Source organism: Vicia villosa, unplaced genomic scaffold (genome assembly GCF_029867415.1).
Source record: "Vicia villosa cultivar HV-30 ecotype Madison, WI unplaced genomic scaffold, Vvil1.0 ctg.001080F_1_1_3, whole genome shotgun sequence".
NCBI lineage: Eukaryota > Viridiplantae > Streptophyta > Magnoliopsida > Fabales > Fabaceae > Vicia > Vicia villosa.
Window position 1 is genome coordinate 124,503 of NW_026705474.1, and position 27,730 is coordinate 152,232.

General features: G+C 35.8%; 1 protein-coding gene across 11 annotated transcripts; it reads right to left on the reverse strand.

The window, feature by feature from the left end:
* On the reverse strand, positions 1-26,695 carry LOC131633132 (uncharacterized). 11 transcript variants are annotated; one of them, XM_058903851.1, is made up of 10 exons: positions 26,193-26,695; positions 25,366-25,447; positions 23,811-23,886; positions 3,807-4,139; positions 3,478-3,728; positions 3,170-3,382; positions 2,161-2,253; positions 1,983-2,084; positions 1,551-1,895; positions 1-422 (listed from the first exon to the last, which is right to left on the reverse strand). In XM_058903851.1, the coding sequence occupies exons 5-9, from the start codon at positions 3,526-3,528 to the stop codon at positions 1,644-1,646; spliced, it is 711 nt and encodes a 236-aa protein (XP_058759834.1). In that variant the 5' UTR covers positions 3,529-3,728; positions 3,807-4,139; positions 23,811-23,886; positions 25,366-25,447; positions 26,193-26,695; the 3' UTR covers positions 1-422; positions 1,551-1,643. The 11 variants fall into 11 exon arrangements, with proteins under 11 accessions (XP_058759834.1, XP_058759836.1, XP_058759835.1 ...); XM_058903847.1 differs by lacking the exons at positions 1-422; positions 1,551-1,895; positions 1,983-2,084; positions 2,161-2,253; positions 3,170-3,382 and adding exons at positions 4,246-4,971; positions 5,045-5,150; positions 5,238-5,543; positions 5,627-6,942; positions 22,667-23,566 and having other exon boundaries at positions 3,537-3,728; positions 26,250-26,695; XM_058903846.1 differs by lacking the exons at positions 1-422; positions 1,551-1,895; positions 1,983-2,084; positions 2,161-2,253; positions 3,170-3,382 and adding exons at positions 4,246-4,971; positions 5,045-5,150; positions 5,238-5,543; positions 5,627-6,942; positions 22,667-23,566 and having other exon boundaries at positions 3,537-3,728.
* Between the last annotated feature and the right edge of the window lie 1,035 nt (positions 26,696-27,730).

A 27,730-nucleotide genomic window follows, 5' to 3' on the forward strand; every position in this document is an offset into this window, starting at 1 on the left:
TTAAAATTCATAAAATTCTAAATATATGTTTGCAGTAAGCCAATGTGTCTAGCATTTGATGAATTTAAATATATGTTTGCAGTAAGCCAATGTTTCTAGCATTTGATGATGATCTTGCATCTAAAGGCGGGTTAGACATACTATCATCCAATCATTAGAAATGGTTGCATATTTTCAAGGGTTACCCTATTTTTAATCACACCAAAAATAAAATTGCTAACATTTGATGATCTTGCATTTAAAGGTGAGTTGGTCACAGTAGCTTCCAATGGTGAATTAGTCATGTCTGCATATTTGTAATAACATCATTCATTGCTTGCATTTGATGATCTTCTTGCATCCAAAGATGAGTTACCCACACTAGTATCCAATGGTGAGGTAGGCATGCTTGGTGAATTATGAAAAATCGGAGCATCATTTACCTAGTAAAAACATATACACTCATAAATGATTGCACTATTAAAAACAAAACATAATTAAATTCATTTTTAATTTTTTTTTGCATGAAGATAACATTTGTTTGATAAAGAAAATTTTCTTTCAAGTAGACATCAAAACTATGACCTAAAATACAACCCAACTAACTTTGAAAACCAATAAACATAGAAATTTTAACAATGAGCAACATAATTACTAGAATTATATCAACAATACTTGTAATAACTAGAAAACATTTATAGTCTCCAAAACCAAAACTGTTTGGGGTATCTACATGAAAAGCAACAAACGAAACATTAAAAAAACTAAGTTAACAGACTTTAAAATTTCAAGACAATGAGATTGTTATAACCAATAAATCCCATCAAATATATCAATTTTATGTGTGAAACACATTTAGTTAATTAATATGACTCAAAATATTGACTTTTAATTTTTTATATTGTTGCCATTAAACCTAAAGGATAAAAAAAAGGGTTAATGAACTTTTTCGTCCCTTTAAATATTGCAGATTTTGTTTTTAGCCCCTCCAAAATTTTCCTTTAAGAAATCGTCCCTTCAAAATTTTTCTTCCGAACTATTGGTCCCTAACGTCAAATTTCGTAGCTAATCGGTGGCTAAAGTCGTAGCTAATTTCTAGCAAATTTGACGTTAGGGACCAATAGTTTAGACGAAAATTTTTGAAGGGACGATTTCTTAAAGGAAAATCTTGGAGGGACTAAAAACAAAATCTGCAATATTTAGAGGGACCAAAAAGTTCATTAACCCTAAAAAAAATGTGACATAAGCATTTCAAAGTAACACATTTGAGACATGTAGCAAATCATTTCAATGTAAAGCATTTAAGATATGTACTTAAAGATTTCAAAGTAGCACAATTAAGACATGTAGCAAATCATTTGAATGTAAAACATTTAAGATATATATTTCAGCATTTCAAAGTACTCTCGAAGTCTCAGCCTAATGTACTTGCAGCAGTTGTGAATACCCATGACTTATAACAGAAATATTGTATAAACTACGCATTCATATATAAAGATATATTACATATCATCTTAGAATAGAAGTGAACACTAATTTTATGAAAAATAGCATATTTAAAGGAAACTTACATGTGGTTTATCAAATAGGCCAGCTAATTTTTCAGGTATCTTCCCTTCCTTCATTATGACATAGGTCTTGAATGAACTCAAGATGGTTTGAATTTAAGATTCTAAGTGGTTGTACTTCTCTTGCCAAGGGTTAGATGATGATGGTACTGCAACATTAGGTGAAGAATAACTCAAATCTGAAATTCGCAGTCTAGTGTTCCTAAATGCTCCAGTTGGTACTGCTCCCATTCCCATGCAACGCACTCTCCTAGAATGCTCTGGTCCAAGCACTCTACCGAGAACATCTTGAGGAGAAACTTCTGATTCATCATTAGTACTTTGTGTCAAACCCTCTTCTATTTGTTCCTACATAAGAATTCAATTTTATAAAGTTTATATTTCATGTTTAAAATACAAAGTACATAAAAAACAAAATATTCAATATAAACTTACAACTATAGTCTTTGCAGCATCATTTACCAATGATCCATCTTTTCTCTTGTGAGTTTCAATGTATAATTTTCCACGACTCGGTAGTTGCCCAGTTTCCATAAACTAAAATTGAAAATAACTTGTTAGATCATTAGCATTGGTAAAAATATATTCTAAAAATATAAATTAATGTTATTACCATCTCATATCTTTTTCTCGCTAGAGGTTTAGAACCACCGGTATGAGGAATAACTTGCTTGCTTCGACTTTCTTTATTTCTTTTACAAAGGTCCTATAAGAAACAATAATTTATAAAGTGAGTAAATTTTTTAATAATCATCATACATTCTTCCAATCATTTAAAATCCATGCATTTAGAGCATATTAATACTCCATTAAGACATGCATCTTTAAAATATATTCAGACTTGTGACATTACTTAAATAGTGTTTGGCAATTTTTTTTACTCAAATACACCCATAATATAACACACAAGATATAGATTGACCTTATTAGTTAATATATAATTCAATACTAGCCTAAAGAATCACATAAACACAATATTAGTAAATAAAACAAAGAAAAGCTTCAAGCACAAATAAAGCAAAATTTATTAGTTTACTAAATAGTTGATTAAGTATGATGAGGCAGAATGCATCACTGATGGTATTTAAGCATTATAAACATGTTTTTGGATCTATTTCATAGTTGGCTGAGAATGTGGATTATCCTTTAAATTAAAAAAATAGGATTTTGTTACAATTGTTACTTTATATTGCCACTTTTACAGACAAGATCACATCATTAGTAATTGTTACTTTAATTTGAACTCAGAAGGTTCTAATATAGGTGCAGCAATTTTCAATCAGATCTGGATCGACTTTGAATCAATTTAAATTTATTAATTAGTTGTAGCGAAAATGGTATCATTTTCAAACTGACAGCATAAAGTGGATTAGTTCACTTCATTCAGTTAACCAAACACACCCTTCCTCCCTTATCTAAATTTATACTAGATTAATTCCTCCATTATATAACTTCACTATGTAAATTCATTTGCATGAAAATGTTAGGATTATCTAAATTAATAAAATTGAAAATTCTAAAAGTTTCCACCATTTTAAATTTTATTAGTTAAAGATATGCTACATTAATCAAATGAGCATCTACACAAATAATAATCCAATCAAAGTAATGAAAAATTATACCTGTGTCTCTGGCTTTAGGCGATAATTAACAAAGTGAGCCCATTGAATTGGATCTATACCCTTTGGAGAGTTACTAATTATCTCATCTCTGGTTTTAGATGTATCATAAAATTCTTCCCATACTCCTGGCCTATTTGCAGCCCACTTTTTACCAATACTCATCTTACAATATCGTTTTGCAAGTGCTTCGGTAGTCCTAAATAAAAATCGAGGCTATAGAGAAAATAGATGTTAGTTTTATATCATTTGTATTAAAATATATAAAAACATTTCTGAAAATAGGAATTATATAAACATAGAGCATATACCTTTAGAAATGTTTGAAAACATTCCTCAAAATAAAAATTAGGAATGCCCATTTTTTCGGACCACCTTTCAAAGTTGATAGGAAACAGCTTGCAATCAATTGCCAAATAACTACAATATCCCGCAAGTACCGCTTGAGCATCACCATATGCAATCCCTTGTGCATCAAATTCCACAATTATGCGTTCTTCTTGGGGTAAGTTATTGACTTCCTTAACCTTGATCTTGATCTTCTTGATGACTTCTTTAATATCTTCAAAAATTAAAAGATTTAGATAGTCAAAAGAAAAAACAACCTTTTAAAATTAATACAAGTAAATATGAAACATACCTATAACTTGAACACACCAATGTGTGTTAGACTCTCGCCTAACACATTGTGAAGGCACTTGAGATTCTTGTGGGATATCATGAGTTCAAGATGAATCTATTGGTGTTGAATGGTTCAATGAAGCATGAGAAGTGTCTTGAGCAAATTGTGTGGACTCTCTAGGATTTGGCATCGGTGAAGGATGAACCACATCTTGAATCACATGATTTGTAGAACATTGTTGTGGAGGTGATGGTGAAGGATGAACCACATCTTGAATCACATGATTTGTAGAACATTGTTGTGGAGGTGCTGACTTTAGTGGATTTTGGAAGTGTTTGACCTTTACCATGGCTGTATATTCATAAAAAAGTGGAAAATATTAGAGCTAAATACTATACATAAATATACAATATAAACCCCATAAATAGCAACAAATTTAAAGATTCTATATTATTACCTTTAAATAAAGTATAATACATATTATTTTCTATTGGGACATGTGTGAAGATGTTTCCAAGTTAGAAGCCAAATTAGTGTCAATCATATCATCATTTATATCATTTGTAGCCAGTTGAGCATACTCATCATCAATATTTCCAATTTTCTCAAGTAGTTGCTCTTGGTATGGCTCATTTACATATCCAGCCTCTTCGACTTCCTCACCCATTTCATATAAATCTCTTGGTTTTAAATGCACAGCAACACTCCATCCTTCATTGACCACATCATCTACATAATACACCATTTGTGCTTGAGATGCTTCAATATAGGGATCATGGTCTTCACGATCACCAGTATGAATTAATCTATCAAAATTAACACAATTAAAATTCCAAGGATCTTTTTTATACCCTCTATCCCTTGTTGTATCTGCCCACTTACATTTAAAAAGAACAACCTTAAACTGACCATAATAGTTAATCTCAATAATATCTTCTAACTTCCCATAATAAGGCAAGTTTGCTTGTCTTAAGTTCTTATCAGCACAACTCGAAACACAAGATGTGTTGGATGTTAAAAACACACCACTATTTTGTGTTTTTAACCCCTCTTCTCGAGCTAAGGTTCGAAATTTGTACCCATTAACATTGTATGCACGAAATCTTCTTGCATTGTCCAATGGTCCTCGAGCTAGAAACTTCATATCAATTGGCATAGTCCTTATTGCTTATGGGTTCAAAATCTAAACAAAGTAGTTATATTAGTAAGTTTTAAAAAAAATGAATTAGAATTATAGCCTTAGATTGATTACTTACCCGTTTTTCAAACCAACCAACAAATTCTCTACTTACTCTCTTTTCAATATCTGTAGCTGATGGCCTTCTTGACCTTAAACTCCTCTTTAAGAATTGTCTAAATTCCCTACATGAATTAATTTTAATACAATTAATGCTCATGCTAGTTTATACTAAATATTCTAATCAAATGTTGTTTATTTCAATTACTCACTCAATAAATGGTGTGACTGTTTTGCAATTTAGAAGCACATAGCGATGAGCCTGTTGTTTTTGCATTTGAGATAGAGTGAAATTTGATGAAGCCCCTACTGGTTTACCCATTTGACGAAAGATGGTGGAAGCATAAGAAGGCTCATTTATTTCATCACAAACACGTCTAGGTCGGTTGAATCTTGTCTCTATATCTTCAAGGTATCGTGAACAAAAATTAAGAGATTCTTCAGCTAAGTACCCTTCAGCTATAGAACCTTCGGGTTGGGCCTTGTTACGTACAAAGGACTTCAAATGATCCAATTCCCTACAAAAATTATGGATTTTAGATGTAATAAAGTTTGATGAGTATAAGAAATATGATAAGTTAAATTTTTTTGAGTGATTTACCTCTCCACAGGATACATATATCTGTAATGAACCGCACCTCCAAGTTTTGCTTCCTCTACTAGATGCACAGTCAAATGAATCATAACTGTGAAGAATGATGGAGGAAATAACATTTCTAAATGGCAAAGTGTGGACACAATGCGGTCTTGGAGTATTTGAAGTTCAGGAAGATTTAAGCTTTTACTACAAAGGACTCTGAAAAATGAACAAAACTCCACCAAGACTGCGATAACATGGTTTGGTAACAAATTACGAATTGCTAATGGTAGCAATTGTTCCATTATAATATGACAATCATGACTTTTTAACCCAAATATCTTTTGTTGCACTTCATCAATGCATCTGGAAATGTTACTTGAGTAACCGTCTGGTACCCTTACATTCTTCAAAGTTTTAAGAAACAGCTTTTTGGTGTTGCGTGTTAGTGAAAACAAAGCAAGGTGGTAAATCCCTCTATCATCCGGCCATAGATCACGCCTTAATCCCATTTCTTTCAAATATTTTCGAGCATTGAGATGATCTTTTGATTTAGACTTGTCATGAAGTAGAGTATACATGACATTGTCACATACATTTTTTTCAATATGCATAAAATCCAAATTGTGACGCAGTAAATTTAACTCCCAATACGGAAGTTCAAAGAATATGCTTCTCTTCTTCCATTGCTTAACTACTTGTCTATTTCTTTTTCCCCTCCTACATGTAATATTAGGATTTTCCATTTGCCTCAAAATGTCAAATCCAGACAATTTTAATGGTGGATTTCTTTCCTCCACACCTCCATCAAAACGAATACGGTTTAATCTAAACCTATGGTTTTTGCTTAAAAAACGATGGTGACCCATAAAACACCACTTTTTACTATGCGGAAGACGACAAGGTTCTGCATCAAAGTTACAAGTAGGACAAGCCAACCCAGTATATGTGTTCCACCCAGAGAGAATACTTAAGCCCGGAAAGTCACTAATTGTCCAAAGAAGAGCTGCTCGCATTCAAAAAGTTTCATTAGTTGATGCATCGAAAGTCTCAACACCATCTTTCCAAAGATCTTTTAGCTCTTTCACTAGGGGTTGTAAATATACATCTATTTTATTTCCAGGCACCTCCTTTCCAGGAATGATAATTGATAAGATGAAGGATGTGTGCTTCATACACATCAACGGAGGAAAATTATAGGGAATTAAGAAAACAGGCCAAATACTATATGAAGTACTCATTTTACCAAAAGGATTAAAACCATCACTAGCAAGTCCTAAGCGAATATTTCGTGGATCAAATGCAAATTCAGGATGTATCAAATCAAAATTCTTCCATGCCTCTGTTTACGGTGATTTCCGGTAAACAACCGCTAGTCTTCCAAACTATAATAAATATGATTTGGTTACTCGCAGGATCGACTAGATTGATCCTAGGACGCATAGTCAAAAGGATTGTTATCAATGTTCATTCGAACCATATTCATGATTTGTCTTCTTCAATAAGCGTTGTTCGATTAAAGAACAAATGATCTTGATAATCACTTTGTTATATGTAAGTGTGATTTCAACGCAAAGATAAGTAACATAACATATGAAATTAAAAGGACTATTAAAACGTAAGGAATCTTAAAATGCAGAAACGTTAAAGACTTTGAAGGTAAATAACATGAAAGTAATTCGAAAGTAAATGACATTAAAGTAAAGATACAGAAATGTAAATGGCGAGAAGTAAACGAAATGCAGTAATTCTGGAAGATATTTGAAAACGAAAGATAATACACATGTATTAAAGTGGTGGTGTCATACGTACATTTTCTCAGCGAACTCTTTCTCTTAACGCTTGATACTTGAGTAAATATGTGAGTGATTTGTACAAAATGAACACACAGAATCCTAACATTAAGACTCCTATTTATACTAGTTTCGACCTTAACGGTCCTACACTAATCTGCTGCCACGTCTCTCATAAGAACTTCTAGCGACGCCATCTGTTACTTGGACAGTTACGAAACCTTCTTCGAATTTCAAATCTTCCCGCCTGAGTCCGTCTTCGACGCGTGGCAGTGTATTAAAAACACTACGAAAACACGCTAAGTAGTAATACTTGAATATATTTTATAAATTTTGTCTAAGTCCCCGAAGACAGATACTTTCACTAGCTTTCAGTATTCACTATCTTCATAATGAACTTAGAAATCTTTATTCTCGAAGCATGACCATCAGTAGCCATTCTTTTATTTTTAAGGGATGGCCATCAGTAACTATCTTTCCTTCGATTTTCCACTTCTTCGAAGGACAAATATTACAAAACGAAATCTTCAGCTAATAAATTGCCCCCAATAAATGCCTGTTCCGAGAATCAACAGAAATAGGCGTTTCTTGTCATTATAAGATTTCGTTCTTTATTGATCTTTGAGAGTTCCAAGACTGCTGACTAACGTTATAATCATTGATGACCCTATTTCCGAAACGTCTTGTCATTTCCAAAGATGTCTTCTCATAACTTACATTCCCACGTTTTTACCTTACTTCTTGATCATTACTCCTACATACTAGGAGTGAAGCTAACTTATTCGACCGCCGTTGGATTAAATCACCAGCCGCCACGTGTTCTTTGGGTTTTACCCAAAAGATTTAAAAAGGGTTTCCGTTAAACCTTTAAATACTTGGTCTTGTACTTCTATACAACCTTTCATTCCTATTTCTTCATCTTCTTCAACAAAAACCAAACATCTTCAATCTTTTCAAAAATCTTGTTCCCTTAATCAAAAATTTCTCTATGGCTTCATCTTCAAATGTCCTTCAACCTGTTCTGAAGCTCCAATCAACAACACGGTCTGGGGAACAAGAACACATTCAAAACCCTAACACCGAAGAAATACGCGCTATTTACGATTCCCAGGTAATCATTCCCTTTGAACTTTCTGGAAAATCTCTTGCTTTTATGGGTCCGTTACCAGGTGAAAACATCCCATCTCTGAATAGATTCTTCCCTGCTTATTACAAGACTAGACCATTAGTTAGCAAAATTAAGATAGATGAAGATGGCTGTTCTCCCTCAGGAAAATCTGCTAATATTGAAGAAACTTCAACTGTCACCCCTTTAGCTTTAACGAAAATTAGGTTAAACTATATGACCAATTCTGTAAAAGTGTTTAGGTCAATTCCTTTAGCCAAAGATCCTGATTTGTACTATGCTTGGTTAGAAAAAGTAGAGAAACAGAAAGAATCCTTCTGGAAATCGTTAGGAATATACGATTTGATTCAACTGTCAAAAACAGGTTTAGAATATAACCAACCCATGTTAGTAGCAGCGGTTCACTTTTGGGAAGCTTCTCACAACACTTTCCATCTCCCATGTGGAATGGTTACCCCTACTCTTTTCGATGTGGCTGCGATTACAGGACTTCGACCAACTGGCGAAACCTTCGATCCCAATGAAATGGATAATGATACTATTGGTTTTAATGACTCGCAAGTCACTTATACTGCATTCATCCAGAAGCACCATATCACCACTGAAACGGCAGTATCCGACGAAGAGCATATTGCTTTTCTAGCGTTGTGGCTCTCACGATGTGCCTTCTGCTCAAGATCCATACAAGTTGCAAAGAGGTACCTTTGCATGGCTAATCAGTTGCATGCTGGAAAAAAGCTCAACCTCAGCCAACTGCTTTTAGGGTCTCTTTATGAAAACCTCAGCGAAGCTGCAAACCTTACCAAGAATTTCAAATCTGGTAGTTTACTTTATGCTGGTCCTTTCTGGCTATTACAATTGTGGCTTAATGCTACATTCGAAACTCATCTTCCTTTTCGAGGAAACGTCAATGAGGAGGATAGCAAAATCAAAAATCGAACTATAGAAGGGACCCGGTTAGCTTACCTAACTCCAAAAGAAGAAATTGGAAAGCTTCGTGAACACTTTCTAGCATATTCAATGATGTTTGCCCGGCGTAACCAGTTCGATCCTTCTATGGCCCCATTTGCACACAGAACAATAGGTCCCGAATGGTTTACTCGAAAATTCCCATCAACATCTCAGGATCAACAAACTGAATCTATGGAAATTTGGGAAGCTTTTCTGACTCCAAGGTTATTTTCCCATCGCCTTCGACCATCAAAAGGTCAATGTATTCTCATGTGCTATCAACCAAATTTGGTCTCGAGACAGTTTGGGTTGGTTCAAATAAAACCCAAGTGCTTATATGAGAAAAGGAGCCATATGTGTTTCCATACCTTGTATTTGACTGAAGAAGAATGTGAAACAAAAATCAACAAATACGTTGGCACCACCAATCTTTCTCCTGTTCCTTTCGAACCTGCTTTTTACTCTACACCAGATTTTCATCAATGGTGGACGGATTATTATAGCTCTCAAATCTTTGATGCTGATAGTCTTGCTCAAGAACTAACTGCAGCTTTTACTGATGTGCAGGAAAATTTTCAAAAAGGTACTTCAACTCATATTAAAGAAATCCAAGCTTTCCAAAAATTCTTTGAAACTATCTACAGGCCTGATGATCTTAGTCGGACCGTTCGTGAGGCTGCAGTCATTTTGCGCGAAAAGTTTTCCGCCAAACTGGATAAGTTGAAATTGCCCTCGTATGTTCGACCAGAACTACGTTATGAAGTGGCTTTCAAACTTAATCCTCCAAAATTCCCTCCACTACCAAGTGCTGATTTTGGTGTGGCTTTAAGTCCTCCTTTCCCAGACTGGTTCGTGTGTGGGAATGCTCTCAAAATTCTTCGAGAGAGTACTAAAAAACACGCTGAACGAGTGGTTCCGACTAAGCATACCTTGGATACTTTCAAAGGACATCTTCATATAGATCTTAAACATGTTCGTGTCCTGACTCCAATACCTGAAGGTTTGGATTAAGACAATCTTTTCGACTGACTTTTCTTTTCCTTGCCGATATACTGATTTCAGTTTCGACTACAGCTGTTGCACGAAGGAGGAAGATCAAGGAAGCTTCTGCCAAAAAAGATTCTGGGACATCTAAGAGCAACAAACCAAGTGAAGGTGATTCCATCGTCACTGGCAAGAAGCCCACGGTACATACTCATCTCACATTCTTAATCTTGTACAATCTGTGAGTAGTATCCATCTTATTTATCGTCTATTTGCCAGAGCTCGAAACCTCCAACAGGTTCGAAGCGGAAAGTTTCTTCGACAACTGCCTCAGATGGCGAAGATAAATCTCCTCCCTAAACTAGACAAGGACACAAGAAGAGACAAAAAGCTGTTACCCCTTCAAGAAAAGGGAAAGGGATAAGTCCCTCTAAAGCTGCTTCTCCTGGCGATAAGGCGTCCTCTGAAGAGTCTCCTTTGAAAACTGCTAGTAATGCTTTCGTTGTGGAAAGTCATAATTCAAGTCCAGACAATATCCCAACCAAGGTATTTGGGTTCCACCCCACATATTATCTTGTGATTCTAACCAAATAATTGAACTGACATTTACCTTATTTTTGCAGGATGACGCTGGCACTGCCACTTCAGGTTTTAAGGATCATGGCCTTACCATTAATGTTGACAAACTTTACGGTAATTGTCAAATTTTAACTTTCGTCAACTAAACTCCTCAAAGGCTTATTTTTATGACTAACTTTGCTCCGTTTAATACAGATATTTCTCAAAACAAAACTCATGTTCTCTCGCCAGTCTTCGAAGATGTTAGGCCAATCACCACCATATTGCCTAATGAACTAGTCGAAGAAAGCCAATCCACTGACGAATCCCCACCTACTCATCAAGACAAAAATTTGGAAGAAGATCACCCATTCTCAGGCAGCGACAATGTGAACCCCCAACCACATGACAGCGAAGATACTGCGTCGGAGAAAGATGCTATGGAAGAGACTTCTAAACCAGAAAAACAAGATCCTCAAGGAACTTCGACTCTTGATACAAAAACTCTTCCTGGGACAACTTCGACACTTGCCCCTGCGAAGCCTACTCCTTCGGAGCTGGAACAACTTAAGCAAACTGATCCTCTTAGTTTCCTAAAGGCTATCATGAATGTGAATACTTCTTCGCCTTCGGAACTTGATGTCTCTCCAGCTGTAACTGTAGAATCTAGTGACAAAGAAGATATTCCTAGCCTCCTCCGACAAATAAAAGAGAGATTCTTTGGGGTCAATCTTGTGGATGTTCTCAACCGGGAACCCATTAAGAGTCACAACTTAAATCAACTTTTAAAGAAAGTAGATTTGCTTCAAGTCTCCACAGAAGTTTCAGAGGTAATTGTTCTGCTAGGTTCTCTACTTGAGCAACTCCAAGCCAACATTCTTCGAAAGCAAAATGTCGAAAGAGAGCTATCTGAGACAATGGCCTCTCATGACTCTTCATGGAATTCTGCTGTGGACGCAACGAAACAAGGTGAGGCCCTCAGGCTTAAACATTCAGAAAATCAGAAGGCCTTTGATGATTATGAGAAGAATATCAACTCCTAGAAACAAGAGATAAAAGTACTCGAGGACAAGATAAAGGAAGCTGAACGTTGTCAGGCAGCCATACAAAAATCCAACCAACAGGATTTGCTCGAAGTGGTGCAGTCGGGAATTAACCATTTCGAGACTGCACAAAAATTAGTGCCAGAGATCGAAAGATTGAAGAAACAACGGGCACTAATTGAGCTTCGTATGTCTTCGTGGGAGGCTCAATACTTGAAGATCAAAAAGGATCTCCCTGAGGATTTTAACTAGCTGTTTCCAACCCTGTTACTTGTTGCATTTTGTTTTGTAATCGAAACTATTGTAGAAACATCTATTTGTATGCTTGACTCCTATTTTCTTCGTTCATATCTATAATGTTTGCCAGCACTATTTTAGCGAATCTAAATATTTCTGCCAAAATATATCTTTAGATTTTCTACAGTGCTTTTATTTAATACAACGTGTAGAACCTGAACCTCTTTCGCAGCATCCTTGCCTCTAGACTTGACGTTTCCACTTCTCTAGCCATAATTATTATTGAACAGTGACGTCACTCTCTTCAAAACGTCAGTTTTAAGACGTGTGTGCATCAGTTTCATGATTACTTCTCAACTTCCAAGGACGGGAAACGGCGGAAGCCATAACTTCTCTCTTTGGAAAACCAAACGCAGTCCAATCAATCATTAACAATTTAAAACCACCCTTCAGTATTCCCAGTCTATATAAAGGGTCTAATATTGCCTTCATTTCTTCATTCATGCGCTTTCTCTCCAAACCAAACACAGAAAAAGAAAACACACAACTTCTTTCTCAAAAAACCTTTCTTACCTTGCAATGGCTGAAACTCTTTCCTTTAACAACATCAAAGCCCTCATCAGAGGCGAGTTCAGACTCTCTGAGGATGAACTTGTTCGTAACTTTATCAATATCGAAAACCTCTTTGTCAACCAAGAACTGGACTTCTATTTTGAAGAAGTCTTGGAGGGTGCTATCTACCCCAACATGGTGGCAGAATTCTGTATGAATGCGTCTTTACGCATAGATCCTGAAGGTAGGACCACCATTGATTCTGAAATTCGACATGCTCGTCTCAGCATCACTCCCACCACTATTGCCAACCTAATAAGATGCAATAACTCTGGTGCAACTTTTGATGACAACAGTTTCAGCATGACTACTCATCTCATGTTGAGAACTCTTATGGACAACGATCGCTTCAGTGCCAAAGTCATCAGGATCTGGCACCAGATGCTCGTGGGAAACTTCCAACCTCGGAGGATCGATGAGAACAACATCATGGTTGAAGACTTGGAGTTTGTCCTCTGTGGTCTTCGAGGGAGGAAAATTAACATTCCTTTGATGATCTTTAAAGGACTGGTTAAAGCTGTCTCTATCGGTGTCGACCGTCAAGGGAGTGTGACCTGTCTTCCATACGGGAGACTCCTCAGTTACATTTTCCTGAAGAAAGGTGTAGTGAGGCGGATGCGCGATTCTGGAGACAGGGATATGTTCGAAGCTGAACCCTCGCCTGTGCTGTCCTTGGAAGGTTTAGACCAAAGGATTAACTAGCAAGTTTTTACCTTAGGTTTTTTATGCCTTCTTTTTTTTTCTCTTTTTTTTTCTTGTGTAATCTTGGATCCTGTTCTTTGGATCCTTTGCAATGCATGTACTTCTATGCTTTAAATAAAAAAAAATATTTTGGTGTCTCCTTAGACTCTTTTCCTTCCATTTAACAATTTATTCTGATTGTAACGCCATTTTGATCAATGTGGCATATATGTTTTGACACATGCCTGACCATTTTGGCTTTTCGTAGTACCCTGAGTATCTACGTTTTTGCAATCTTTACTTCGTACATACTTGGTTTATATCTCTTCAAATATTTCCCGTTTATTCTTAGGATCCTACGATCTTCTGCTAACTCTTCAATTTCGTAAGCATTGTTCGAGAATACTTTTAAGATTCGAAAGGGTCCTTCCCAATGTGGGGACCATTTACCAAGTGCCTGATTCTTTCGATCTACAGGTAAAATAACTTTCCAAACTAAGTCATTATTAACAAAAGTTTTACCTGTCACCTTTTTATTATATGCTCTGGACACTCTTTCCTTTTGTCTTTTTATCATTTCCAGTGCTCGAAGTCTGTCTTCGTCCAAATCTACTAACTCATTCATCATTAACTCCCAGTATACGTTGGGAGGAATGTCTGCTTGTCTTTGTATTCTTACCGATTGCAAACATATCTCAATTGGGAGTACTGCATCATGTCCAAACGTCAACTGGAAAGGAGTTGTATTTGTAGCTTCTTTTGGAGATGTTCGACAGGCCCAGAGTGCTTGATCTAAAGTCTTATGCCAGTTCTTAGGTTTCTTTCCCACATGTTTCTTAATAAGGCCAATTATTATTTTGTTTGCTGCTTCAACCTGTCCATTTGCTTGAGCGTAGTAAGGTGTAGAAGTACATAACTTGAAACCTATTTCTCTGGCATAGTCTTGCATTTTTCGTCCAGTAAAGACTGATCCCTGATTGGTTGTTATACTTTCTGGGATTCCAAACCTATATATAATGTGTTTTTGAATAAACTCAATCACAGCCTCTTGATCCACATTTGCCAGTGGTATTGCTTCGACCCATTTTGTGAAATAGTCTATTCCTACCAAAATGTACCTTTGACCATTAGATGACTTGGGGTGAATTTCTCCAATCAAATCTAATGCCCATCCCCTGAAAGGCCACGGTTTTACTATCGTACTTAATTCGTTTGCTGGAGCGTGTTGGATACCTGCATGTTCTTGGCACTCTTGGCACCCTTTCGCAAACTCTATGCAATCCTTTAACATCGAAGGCCAATACATCCCATAACGAAACAAGAGCCATTTCATTTTGTGCCCTGCTTGATGTGCACCACATGCCCCACTATGTACGTTCGACAGAGCCAAATATGCTTCTGCTTCACCTAAGCATTTCAACAATACCCCTTCAGGAGTTTTCTTGAACAATTCATTTCCCATCAGAAAATATGACAAGGCTCTATACTTGATTTTCCTGTCTGTATCCGTCGAAGGATTTTTCAGATTGTTAATGATTGGACTCCTCCAATCTGTGTCTGCCAACGAATCTATATTTAGTACTTCGAATTGTTCTTTGTTGGCATAACCCAATTGTGAATTCTCTAGATCACTTGGCGAAAGTTTAGTAAACATTGCTCTTCCTCTTACTTCAATCAATTCTTCCAACTTTTCTTTTGATACTTTATATCCTGAAGCTAATTGTGCCAAGTCGTTGGCTTCCTGGTTATTCACCCTTGATACGTGTTTTAATTCCACATATTCAAATTTCTTGAGTAGCCTATTTGCAATGACAAAATACATGATCAAATTCTCTTTGATACACTTGTACTCCTTTGTCAATTGTTTGATGACCAATTCGGAGTCTCCTTTAATTTCGACTCTGGTTGCCCCCAATTCTAACAAAGCCTCAAGTCCAGCAATTAATGCTTCGTATTCAGCTTCATTGTTGGAGCATAATGGACCTTCGATTTTATACTTGAGCTTTGTTGGAATTCCATCAGGGGAAATTATCAACATTCCAACTCCAGTACCTTCTCTATGTGTTGAACCATCGAAGTATAACTTCCAAGGTTTTAAGTCCACATAATGCTGATGATTCTCAACCACCGCATGGTCGACAATGAAGTCTGACACAATTTGACCTTTCATTGCCTTGAGAGGCTGAAATATTAATGAATAATCAGTAAGGCCCAAAGCCCACTTGCCAATTCGACTATGAAGTATTGGTTTAGATAACATATGTTTGATAACATCACAATGAGATGAAACGTAAACGTCAACTGGCTTTATGTAATACTTAAGTTTGATACAGGAGAAATACAAACAAAGGCAGAGCTTTTCTATATCAGTATATCTAGTCTCTGCATCATTGAGTACTCTACTTAAGTAATAAATGGCTCTTTCGATGCTATTCTCATCTTCCTGGGCCAGCATGCTGCCTATTGTTTTATCTGACGCTGAAATGTATAGTCGCATGTGCTTCTTCCCATTTGGGGGAGACAGGATTGGTGGACAAGTCAAGTATTGCTTTATCTGATCGAAAGCTTCTTGATGTTCAGCACGCCATTCGAATTTTCCTTGCTTAAGCCGTAGTAGAGGTGAGAAAGCTTGCGTGCGTCCACTCAAGTTAGAGATAAATCTCCTTAAGAAATTTATCTTACCCAATAATGATTGTAGTTCTTTCTTCGTGGATGGAGACTTGGTTTCCCTAATGGCTTTTGTCTTGTTCTGGTTAATTTCTATCCCTTTTTTGTGGACTACGAAGCCTAAGAAATCGCCTGCCTGCACAAAGAAAGCACATTTGAGGGGGTTCATCTTCAAGCCATATTTCCTCATTCTTTCGAATGATTGGCTCAGATGATCGAGATGACTCATACCCGAGGTAGATTTTACCACAATGTCATCTATATATACTTGCATGAATGTTTCTATAAAGTCATGAAATATAGAATTCATTGCCCTTTGATAAGTTGCCCCAGCGTTTTTTAAACCAAAAGGCATCACAACCCATTCGTAAGTGCCTATTGCCCCTGGGCAACGAAATGCTGTTTTGGATACATCATCTTCTGCTATAAAGAATTGATTGTACCCCGAATATCCATCCAACATGCTCAAATACTCAAAACCTGCGGCTGAGTCTACTAGCATCTCTGCTACAGACATGGGATATTCGTCTTTAGGAGTAGCTGCATTAAGGTCACGAAAGTCTATGCATACTCTTAATGAGCCATTCTTTTTAATTACAGGTACTATATTAGCAATCCATTCAACATACCTTGTAGTTTGGATAAATTTGCAACGCAAGAGCCTTTCGACCTCTGCTTTGATCTTTGAGTGAATCTCTGGCGCGAATCTTCTGGGAGTTTGCTTTATAGGCTTCTTCCCTTCTTTTATTGGTAATTTTAATTCGACTAAGTCTCTTCCTAGCCCAGGCATCTCATCATAATCCCAAGCAAAACAATCTCTATTTTCTTTCGTATTTTGATGACCGTTGCTTTTAATTCTGGTTCTAATTTCGCGCTGATATATGTTATCCTTTTTTGATCATTGTCTCCAAGATTTACTTCTTCAAGTGGATCTTGGGCCAACATCTTTATGTTCGACGCCATTGGGTCTTTTTCGAATCCCAAAGGTTCCTCGTCGTATATTGCATCCAACCTTTGATTTGGTTCTTCTCTTATGATCTCTTCATCTGGAGCCGTGTTTTCGAAACTCGTACGTATCTCCAATTCTGTTATTCCTTCTTTGGTTAGAACAGCATCTATCTTTGTATTTGATAGTTCGGCTTCGAGAGCCGCCTTTCTTTTGTTCTCGGCCACATAGGCCGAAATATTTTCGAAGAACGAAGACTCAGACATGATTAATGTCATCGTCCCAGCCTGTTGGCCGTACTGTTGGATAATTCTCCAATGGTGCTGTATCTGCTGGACCATCCATGATCTCTCTATCCCATTGGAATCCATTTGGGTGTAAAGTTAAATAGTACAATGCATTTTTATTTGGGGTATACATCTCTTCTGCAGCATGACAAGGGCCTATGTTTGCCAGGTTCCTATCGAAGTTGGTTTTATTCACCTGGTTGACTTCAGCCATGTAGTAACTCTGATCACCTTCGATATTCTCCACTATACCATCTTCTCTCCAAATTGTCACCCTCTGATGCATTGTTGAGGGCACAGCTGCTACCCCATGAATCCATTCCCTACCAAGCAAAAGGTTGGAGTTTGCTTTTGCTGGTATAACCATGAACATGGTTGGCCTGGTAACTGAGCCTACTGTCAAATTGACCTGAACGACTCCCAGTGTTTGTCCTATTTTGCCTTCGTAGTTAGATAAAACCATGTTATGTGGCCTTATATCCGTATCGAACATACCAATTCTTTTTAGCATGTATTGAGGCATTAGGTTCACTGCTGCTCCCCCATCAACTAGGACTTTATTAATGCCAACGTTCTCAATCTTAGCCCTGATATAGAGTGGTTTTAGATGATTTCGCATACCCTCATCAGGCCTTTCGAAGAAAGCATTCTGTTCTTCAACTGCACCATTATTCAGCACATAGTAACACACAGGTCTGTGTTTTGCCATTTCTTCGATATCAGCCTCTTCACAGTCTTCCACTTCAGTTTCCTGATTAAACTCGTGAGGGAGTACGGAAACAACATTGCAATTCAAGTTTATAGATGACACTCCATCAGAATCAAAATCATTTGTCATTCTATCCTCTTCTTTCCAGGAATTTGGACGCATCTTTTCTTCTTCATCCAAGAGTTTTTCAGCTTCGAATAATCTGCGTTCCACCAGAGGTTTGTTTGACTTTGCCCCCTGGTATGGGATTTGGTTGCTACTAGACTCTCCAATTTCTCTTGGCCTGTATTCTTTTTGAGCCTTTTTTATTCTCTGATGCCTTCTCCACTTGGACCGAGACATAGGATTTTTTCCTTTATAATTCTCCAATCGATACGCCTCTCGATTGGGTCTTTGAAATTGTTTCCTATATGCCATTGCAGTTCTACCACCTTGGTCCCAACTTCGCCATTTGTTGGTTCTTGCATCAGCTTGCACCCACCTGTCCCTGGGTGCATCTGCAGGGATTTTGAAAGTTACCCTTCGAGCTCTGGGGTATGGGCTATCAGGCCTCTTTGTTGGAGTCCATATGTCGAAACCGTACAGGTTAGGACGCAACCCCTGAGTTTCTCGACTCATGTAACAGTACACACGTTCGAATGATCGTGCTAGTATTTCATCATAGACTGCCCCACATATTGGGCACAAAGCAATTTCAGTGTTTCCTTTGTGGCATCTGACCAAAAATCCTACTAAGCTTTCCCCCATCCTTGGGTACAGTTGTAGTAGGGGATTTGGCTCTCTTCCTGGGTGTTCCCATCTTTCGCGTCGAGCCCTTTCGAAGTTGGCTTCGACCCTTCGATTCAGCATGATCGAACACCTTGGACACATCCATTGCTTACCACCATTTCTCTCGTGGCAATTCCAAAGATATTCTTTGAGGCTTTCGGTTTTTGGAGGAACTTCGATGCCTCCATTTTGCCTCGTCAGCCATGTCTCTAGTTCGCCAAATTCAGACACTGGGCATCTGGCGCTGACCATGTTAACCGCTGCTGGAGGAACTTCAGAGATCTGGATTTTCTGGAGTTTCATCCTGAGGTCTTCAGTGGCCTCACTGTTTTCTTCCTTCGATGCTTCAGTTATTTCTGTCTTGGAAGATTCTTCAACATCAGTGTTGAAGACTATGTCACCATTTAGGCTTTCAGTAGCCTGCTTTCCATTGAACATTGTTTTAGTTTCCACAACTTCAACTTCAGATGCCTCCACCATGTTGATATCTTCTACCTCACAGAGGCTGGCGTCAGCAATGTTTAGGGGATTGGTATCGACCCTCATATGACTCTTGGTCTTGTCAGCAAACTTCAACCTTCCATCATTAAGAGCATTTTGAATTAGATCCCTGAAAAGGAAACATTGAGAAGTTTTATGGCCTAAAAACCCATGATATTTACAAAAACCTCTTTTCTTCCGTTGTTCCAACGGGGGAATTTTGGAATTTGGAGGTAGTATCATTTGGCCATCTTTTACCAATAAATCAAATATTTCATCACACTTGGTAATGTCGAATGTATAAGTTTTCTTAGGGAACCTATCATTCTTATCGTTTTCTACTGGGTTTTTTCCATTCGCAGGATTTAGCAATTTACAGGCATAAGGTGGCGCTTCTTTCAACTCAGCCAAGTCTATTTCGACTTCTTCAGGGCTATATGAGTTGTTGAAAGACTCATCATCAGCGTCCTCGGCTTCGACGTACGCTACTCTTTCCTTCTTATAACTTTTATTCGCCCTAACTTTTTCTGCCTTCAGGCGTTCGACTTGTCGAACCCTGTCTGCTAATTGGGCCATGTCCCTAAGGTATTGGGTATCTAGTTTCTTTCTTATTGAATAATCTAGACCACCTGCAGCCATTTCGACAAGTTCATGCTCTGGGACTGTTGTAAAACACCTTGATTTCGACAGAAGGAACCTATTCAAATAGTCATCAATTGTTTCTGTGAATTTTCTTTTAACACTGGCCAATTCTTTCAAACTTATCTTAGTTTGACCCATATAGAATTGCTCATGGAAAAGCCTTTCTAAGTATGCCCATGCATCTATCGAATTTGGTGGCAAAGTGGTAAACCAAATGAAGGCATTCTTTGTCAGCGAACTAGGGAAATATTTGATCCTTAAATCCTCGTTTCCCGCTAAGTCTCCTGCTTCTGTCAAATATCTAGCAATATGTTCCACCGTTGACTCATTAGTTTCGCCTGAAAATTTTGTAAATTTGGGTACCTTAGTGCCCCTAGGCAATTCCGTCTGCATGATATAATCTGATATAGGGGATGTATAATTTGGACGTCTAAGTCCAGTACTAAGGCCATTATTGGTCATAACCCTCTCTATCATGGCAGTTAAGTTATTTTCTGTAGCCAGATTTTCTCTTCTGACTCTTTGGACAACCTCATCTAGGTGTTCGTTCCTACCCACAATCCTTAATCTGGGTCGCTCCTCCTCCGTTTCCTGTCGAACGGGGACGGCTCTTTGATTTGAAGCTTCTAAGTTAATTACTGGAGTCCCTTCGAACATCTCTGCTCTTCGTGAGGGGCCTACATCCCTAGTGGCTGTCCTAGATGACGGAACTATATCTTGTACACGTTCAAAAATGGGCCTCTCTTCTTGATTCGAAGGCTGTTTGTCTTTCCTTTTAGGTGGTGTTACTCCCATGAATTCTGCCATTTGATTCATTTGAGATGATATCTTTTGGAAAGTCTCCATGTTTTCCCTATTTGTAGTAGTAACATTTGCCATTAGTGGGCTTAAAACTGAAGTCAATTCTCTGGCCAAAACCCCTACCATATCATGGTTGCTTGCATCCATTTCTTGTCGAAATGCTGCTTGGTTATTTGTGGTAAAGTGGGGCACCTGGGTAAAAAAACTAGTGTTGTGTGCACTTCGACCCACTGAACTAACATTCGGTGAAAATGTCGCATTGTTAGTTGGGGCATATATAGGTCCTGCCCCTCGTACGCCTGTTCCATATGGGTATGGCATTCCGTATGAACTATTTGGTCTCCATTCGAAAGTAGAATTCGTGCCTTGACCAGACAAATTATTTGCAGCATTTGTCGATGAAAACAGTACGTCTTCTGGACTTGTGGATGAGGGTGCGGTTGTCGACACTGAAACTGGAGTAGTCCCTGAGGGTCCTGTATTAGTTTCTGGCATAGCCTGGGAATTATCTGCAGGTCTCGATCCATTCGGACCCGTTGCATCCCGTGTTCCTTGAGTGGAAGTCGAATTTTTCGCTCCTGATCCTGAACCTTGTGGGGGATCTCGATCACCCCCTGCACTGGCCGTAGCGGCCATTTTCTTGTTGTACCTTCGTTTGGGAATCGGTTGTGCACTGTTCTTTAATTTACCATTCCTAAGGTTCATACAAGATCTTGATATTGTCTAGACAAAAATAAAGCAATTGATTAAAACAATCCGCTTGACACATGTCCCACCAGGTGTGCCAATTTGTTTACGGTGATTTCCGGTAAACAACCGCTAGTCTTCCAAACTATAATAAATATGATTTGGTTACTCGCAGGATCGACTAGATTGATCCTAGGACGCATAGTCAAAAGGATTGTTATCAATGTTCATTCGAACCATATTCATGATTTGTCTTCTTCAATAAGCGTTGTTCGATTAAAGAACAAATGATCTTGATAATCACTTTGTTATATGTAAGTGTGATTTCAACGCAAAGATAAGTAACATAACATATGAAATTAAAAGGACTATTAAAACGTAAGGAATCTTAAAATGCAGAAACGTTAAAGACTTTGAAGGTAAATAACATGAAAGTAATTCGAAAGTAAATGACATTAAAGTAAAGATACAGAAATGTAAATGGCGAGAAGTAAACGAAATGCAGTAATTCTGGAAGATATTTGAAAACGAAAGATAATACACATGTATTAAAGTGGTGGTGTCATACGTACATTTTCTCAGCGAACTCTTTCTCTTAACGCTTGATACTTGAGTAAATATGTGAGTGATTTGTACAAAATGAACACACAGAATCCTAACATTAAGACTCCTATTTATACTAGTTTCGACCTTAACGGTCCTACACTAATCTGCTGCCACGTCTCTCATAAGAACTTCTAGCGACGCCATCTGTTACTTGGACAGTTACGAAACCTTCTTCGAATTTCAAATCTTCCCGCCTGAGTCCGTCTTCGACGCGTGGCAGTGTATTAAAAACACTACAAAAACACGCTAAGTAGTAATACTTGAATATATTTTATAAATTTTGTCTAAGTCCCCGAAGACACATACTTTCACTAGCTTTCAGTATTCACTATCTTCATAATGAACTTAGAAATCTTTATTCTCGAAGCATGACCATCAGTAGCCATTCTTTTATTTTTAAGGGATGGCCATCAGTAACCATCTTTCCTTCGATTTTCCACTTCTTCGAAGGACAAATATTACAAAACGAAATCTTCAGCTAACAGCCTCACCATCCCTAGGATGCCTCATCAACCCATCCTTATTATTTTCCAAAGCATGCCATCTCATATGCTCTGCGGTTTTTGAACACATGAATAGTCTTTGTAATCTTGGTTTCAATGGAAAGTAACGAAGAACCTTTGCCGCTTTCTTCATTTTATGATTTGGATTCCATCTGGATGTTCCACAATGCTTGCATATTTCCAAGGTCTTTTCTTCATCTCCCAAATACAACATACAATCATTTGGACATGCATCTATCTTTGTATAATTAAGACCAAGTTTTTGAATGGTTTTCTTAGCCTCATAAAAAGAAGGGGGGAATTTTGCTTGTTCAAATGCGTCTCTCAATAGATCAAATATCATTTTCATTGCTTTGTCACTTAATCCACACAAAACCTTTATGTGATATAATTTAGTTAAAAATTCTAGTTTTGTGTACTTACTTCCTTCATAAAGTGACTGATTTCCGTCATCGATAAACTCACGAAAACTACTCTGCTCCTCCCTTAACCCTTCATTTAATATATCAGGACCACCCAATGGTTGTGATTCATCTATATTAGTGGTTGGTCTATGGTTCCCAAATGCATCATTGATCATAGTTTCCATTGGATTTTCAAAGCAAAACATCTCTTGCACAATATCTTCGTTTCTTGAAGCAACCGGTAGTCGCTTCTCGCCATGAAGATCCCATATGACATAGTTTTTGGGAAATGGTCTACAAAGCAAGTGATCCTTAACTACGTCTCTAGTTTCCCATTTTAAAAACCCACATACAGGACATGGACATCGTACTGTAGGGTCCTTCTTAAAAGCAAAGTCTAAGAATATATTCAAGCCATTTAAATATTCGTTTGTATTATGTAGCTTAGCAATCCAAGACTTGTCCATTAATAAAGACACCTAAATAAGTTAAAGAATGAAATATAAAAACCAAAACTTATATTATTCAATGAAAAATTATCACCATGATTGAATGAAAGCATCGATAAACTTTGTAAGTAAAGAAAAACAATTACAATTTTTCTAACTAAAGCATGTGTGAAAATTTTATACTTGAATATAATTTATACTTACCTATAATAGTTCATTAATGTAAAAAATGACTAAGAAAATAATTCTAGACAATATTAATTAAATTATTTACCTTGACTAGAAAGCGTTCTTTAATTTGTTGACTTAAATTGTTTTTCTTTGCACCAGACTTCCAATGAAGATATTCACTAACAACAATAACAATAGAAGTACATTAGTTCAATCACTTGCCTTCATTAGCTCAAAATTCTTATTACCATGTCATTTTACAATCAATTGAATGAAAACTTTAAAATATTATCACAAAACTGTGAATCATCTAACTCATCCATTTCAAATACCTTTCTTACTTCATAGAAATATTAAATCATAAATAATTGAATATAATCACAAATTATTAAAACCAAATAACAAAATAATCAATTAAAGAAAATCATTCTTTTTTTTTTAATTGTAATCATTTAAAATTAAATCACAAACTATTAAAACAAAATCATTGACAATTATATATCTCTAACTTTTCAAAGAGTAATTTTGAACATTATTTACAATGTCTAAGGTAGAAGAAATGTCCTGCAAATTACAACTTCTTGCAATCACTTTTTTCGTTATAAACATGGCCACGTAAATATGAGGAAAAAACTAAAAGGCTGTATGGATTTTAATTATGAAGCACATAGTTAAAGGAAAAAAAAATTATTTGCATATATCCTTTTACCACCTTATTTTCTATTCAATTGAATTAAAAATCTAAAAATATTCTCATAAAAGTGTGAATCATCTAACAAGGAATCTTAAATCCCACAGTTGTGAATATTCTAACTCATCAATTGAAAATACCTTTCTTATTAAAACAAATCAAAAAAATTAAATCATAAATCATTAAAACATAATCACAAATTGTTGAAAACCAAATAATAAAAGAATCAATCAAATCTCCCCATCCTACAATAACTATAAAAATAAATTAGTACAAATATCTTTTGACCACCCTATTGTTTTCAATTGAATTGAAAATCTAAATATTCTCACAAAACAGTGAATCACCTAACTCATTGGTTTCAAATCTCTTAATTACGGAAAAAGAATATTATGTCATAAATTAGTGGAACATAATCACATATTATTAAAATCCATTAACAAAATATTCAATTAAAAAAATCTCAAAAAATTTAAAACTAAATAACAAACTTTTAAAACACAATCAATGAAAATTATATATCTCTAACTTTTTGTAAAGTAATTTTGGAAATTTTATATACACTCTAAGGTAGAAGCAATGTATTGGAACTTACAATTTCTTAGAAAGCCACATGTAGTATGACTATGAAAAAGTTTGAATCACATATTGTTGTAGGAAGAAATTAGAATCATTGCTTACAGTAGCACTTATGTCCATTTACTTATTTTGTATTCAATTGATTGAAAATCTAAAAAAATCATCACAAAAGTTTGAATCAACTAACTTAAGAATTTCATATTCCTTTCTTACTAAAAATGATTCTTAAATCATAAATCATTGAAATATTATCACAAATTAATAAAAACCAAATAATAAAGGAATCAATTAAAGAAAATCTCAAATAATTAAAGCACACTTAGTAATCATTAAAGTAAATAGACTATTGAGACAAAATCAGTGATAATTATATAATTAAATTAGTTACCTTGACTAAAAAGCGTTCTTCAATTTGTTGTGAGTCGAATAATCCTTCTTTGCACTAGATATCTAAGGGAAATCTCTCTTTTCTACAATAACGATAACACTAAATTAGTTACCATGTAGCGAGAACACGTATTTGCATATTTGTTGAATAACTTACTTGCATCAGCATAAATTTCTTTTTACCATCATATTATGTATTGAATTGAATTAAAAATATAAATATTCTCACAAAATTGTGAATCATCTAACTCATAAGTTTCAAATTTCTTCATTACTAAAAATATAATGTTAGGTCATAAGTGAGTGATACATAATCACAAACTATTAAAATCAAATTGATTAAAATCTCAAATCATTTTCAAATTTTTTATATCATTTCTAATAAAATCACAAACTACTAAAACAAAATCACAGGAAATTTTATATATCTAAATTGCAAATTAATGTTGGTATTTATATACCACATCTAAGGTAGAAGCATATTGCTATTATGAAATATATAGTTATAGGGAGCAATGTATGTCTTTTGATATTCAATTGAATTGAAAATGTAATATATTCTTGCAAAATTGTATATCACCTAAATCATTAGTTTTAAATTTCTTTTTTTTACAGGAGATGTGTGCAATTTCAGGAAAAATAAATCTGATATGTTAAAACATAATTATAAATTATGAAAATTAAATAATAAAATAATCAATCAAAGAAAATAACAAGCTATTGAACCAAATTTGTAATCATTCAATAAATCACTAACTTTTAAAGCAAAATCAGAAAAACATTACCATAAAATAAACTAACAATTTGCAGAAAGGAATAAAAACAAACCCCAAAATTCAAAATAGTTGGAACTGGAAGGCGTTGATTAAGAGAATCAGTCTTTACCACTTGCAATCTAGAAGAAAAAAAACACCCAGGTACAGAACACGCACCAGAAGGTTGTGCGATTTGAAGTGGGTTTCTTAAAAACTTTCTTGCTCAGGGTCTAGATCTTAAAAATAGAGATTCAGAAAGATTTGGAGTGTTTCACAGTGATTGATTGAACAATTGAAAGGCAATATAAATTTTAGGGGTTTTTTATTCAATTGAAAATCCGACGAATTTTAGGGGTTTTGGAATCGATTGAAAATCTGAGAGGGATTTTAGGGTTTTGAAAGAACAAGGTGAATAGGGTATGATTGAGATGGTGTAATGGAAATGGAAAGATGAAAAGAAGATGAAGCGGTGAACTGAAAACGATGAAATGGAGAAGATGAGGCACAAAGGAAGGGTTTCTTGTTTCTTCTTTTTTTTTTCTTCTAAATGGTACACGATGGTTATGATGAGTGATGAAAAATCTGACCTTTTTATTTTTTTTAAATTATAATTTTGATAGGATATATTAAAAGATCGTAAAAGTGAAAAATTTTTTTTTTTTAAGATATTCTTATTTTCTATTTAAAATATTTTGACATATTATTAGAGAGATTATAAAAATGCATTCCCTTTATTTTTTTTAATTTGAGCATATATTGACTTCTTCAATATAAAAGTTAAAACCCCTACTATTTATTGAGTTAATATAAATCGGAGAGGTTTAGGTAAATTCCTCTAAATAAGTGCTAGAAATAAACTTGTTTTTTGTAGTGTCTGTTCTCCCATCACCATCACACCCCACCTTTATTGTATTTGAACTTACATTTGGTATCTCTGTTGTACCTGATCAATCCACCCTTCCTGATCATACAAAGTAATGGTGATATTAGTTTTAATATAATTCAACATTAGTTTAACTGTAGGGAGGTTGTTAAAATAATGGTGATAACTAAAGCTGGTTGTACTCTATTTTTTACTTGAGTTTACTTCTTTTTGTTCCAAAGATAACTAACAATGAGCCATGAAGCACATGAATATTATGTTATTCTCATACTGGGCTGAAATAAAGCTGGTTGTACTCTATTTTTTACTTGAGTTTACTTCTCTTTGTTCCAAAGATAACTAACAATGAACCATGAAGCACATGAATATTATGTTATTCTCATACTTGGATGAAATAAAGCTGGTTGTACTCTATTTTTTACTTGAGTTTACTTCTTTTTGTTCCAAAGATAACTAACAATGAGCCATGAAGCACATGAATATTATGTTATTCTCATACTAGGCTGAAATCCATTCACTGATAGTCCTCCATCAACACAAATAACCTGCCCTGTGATGTAATATAAGTTAGGTCATCTAATACTGGTGTGACGGCATTATGTATGCCTTATTTTAATACAAATGTAGTGACAATTACGAGTCTGAATGCATAAATGTATTGATGAAAATATGTAGTTGAAACATGGTCTGAATGTATTCTTCTCATCTAACAAAAACAAATAAATTAT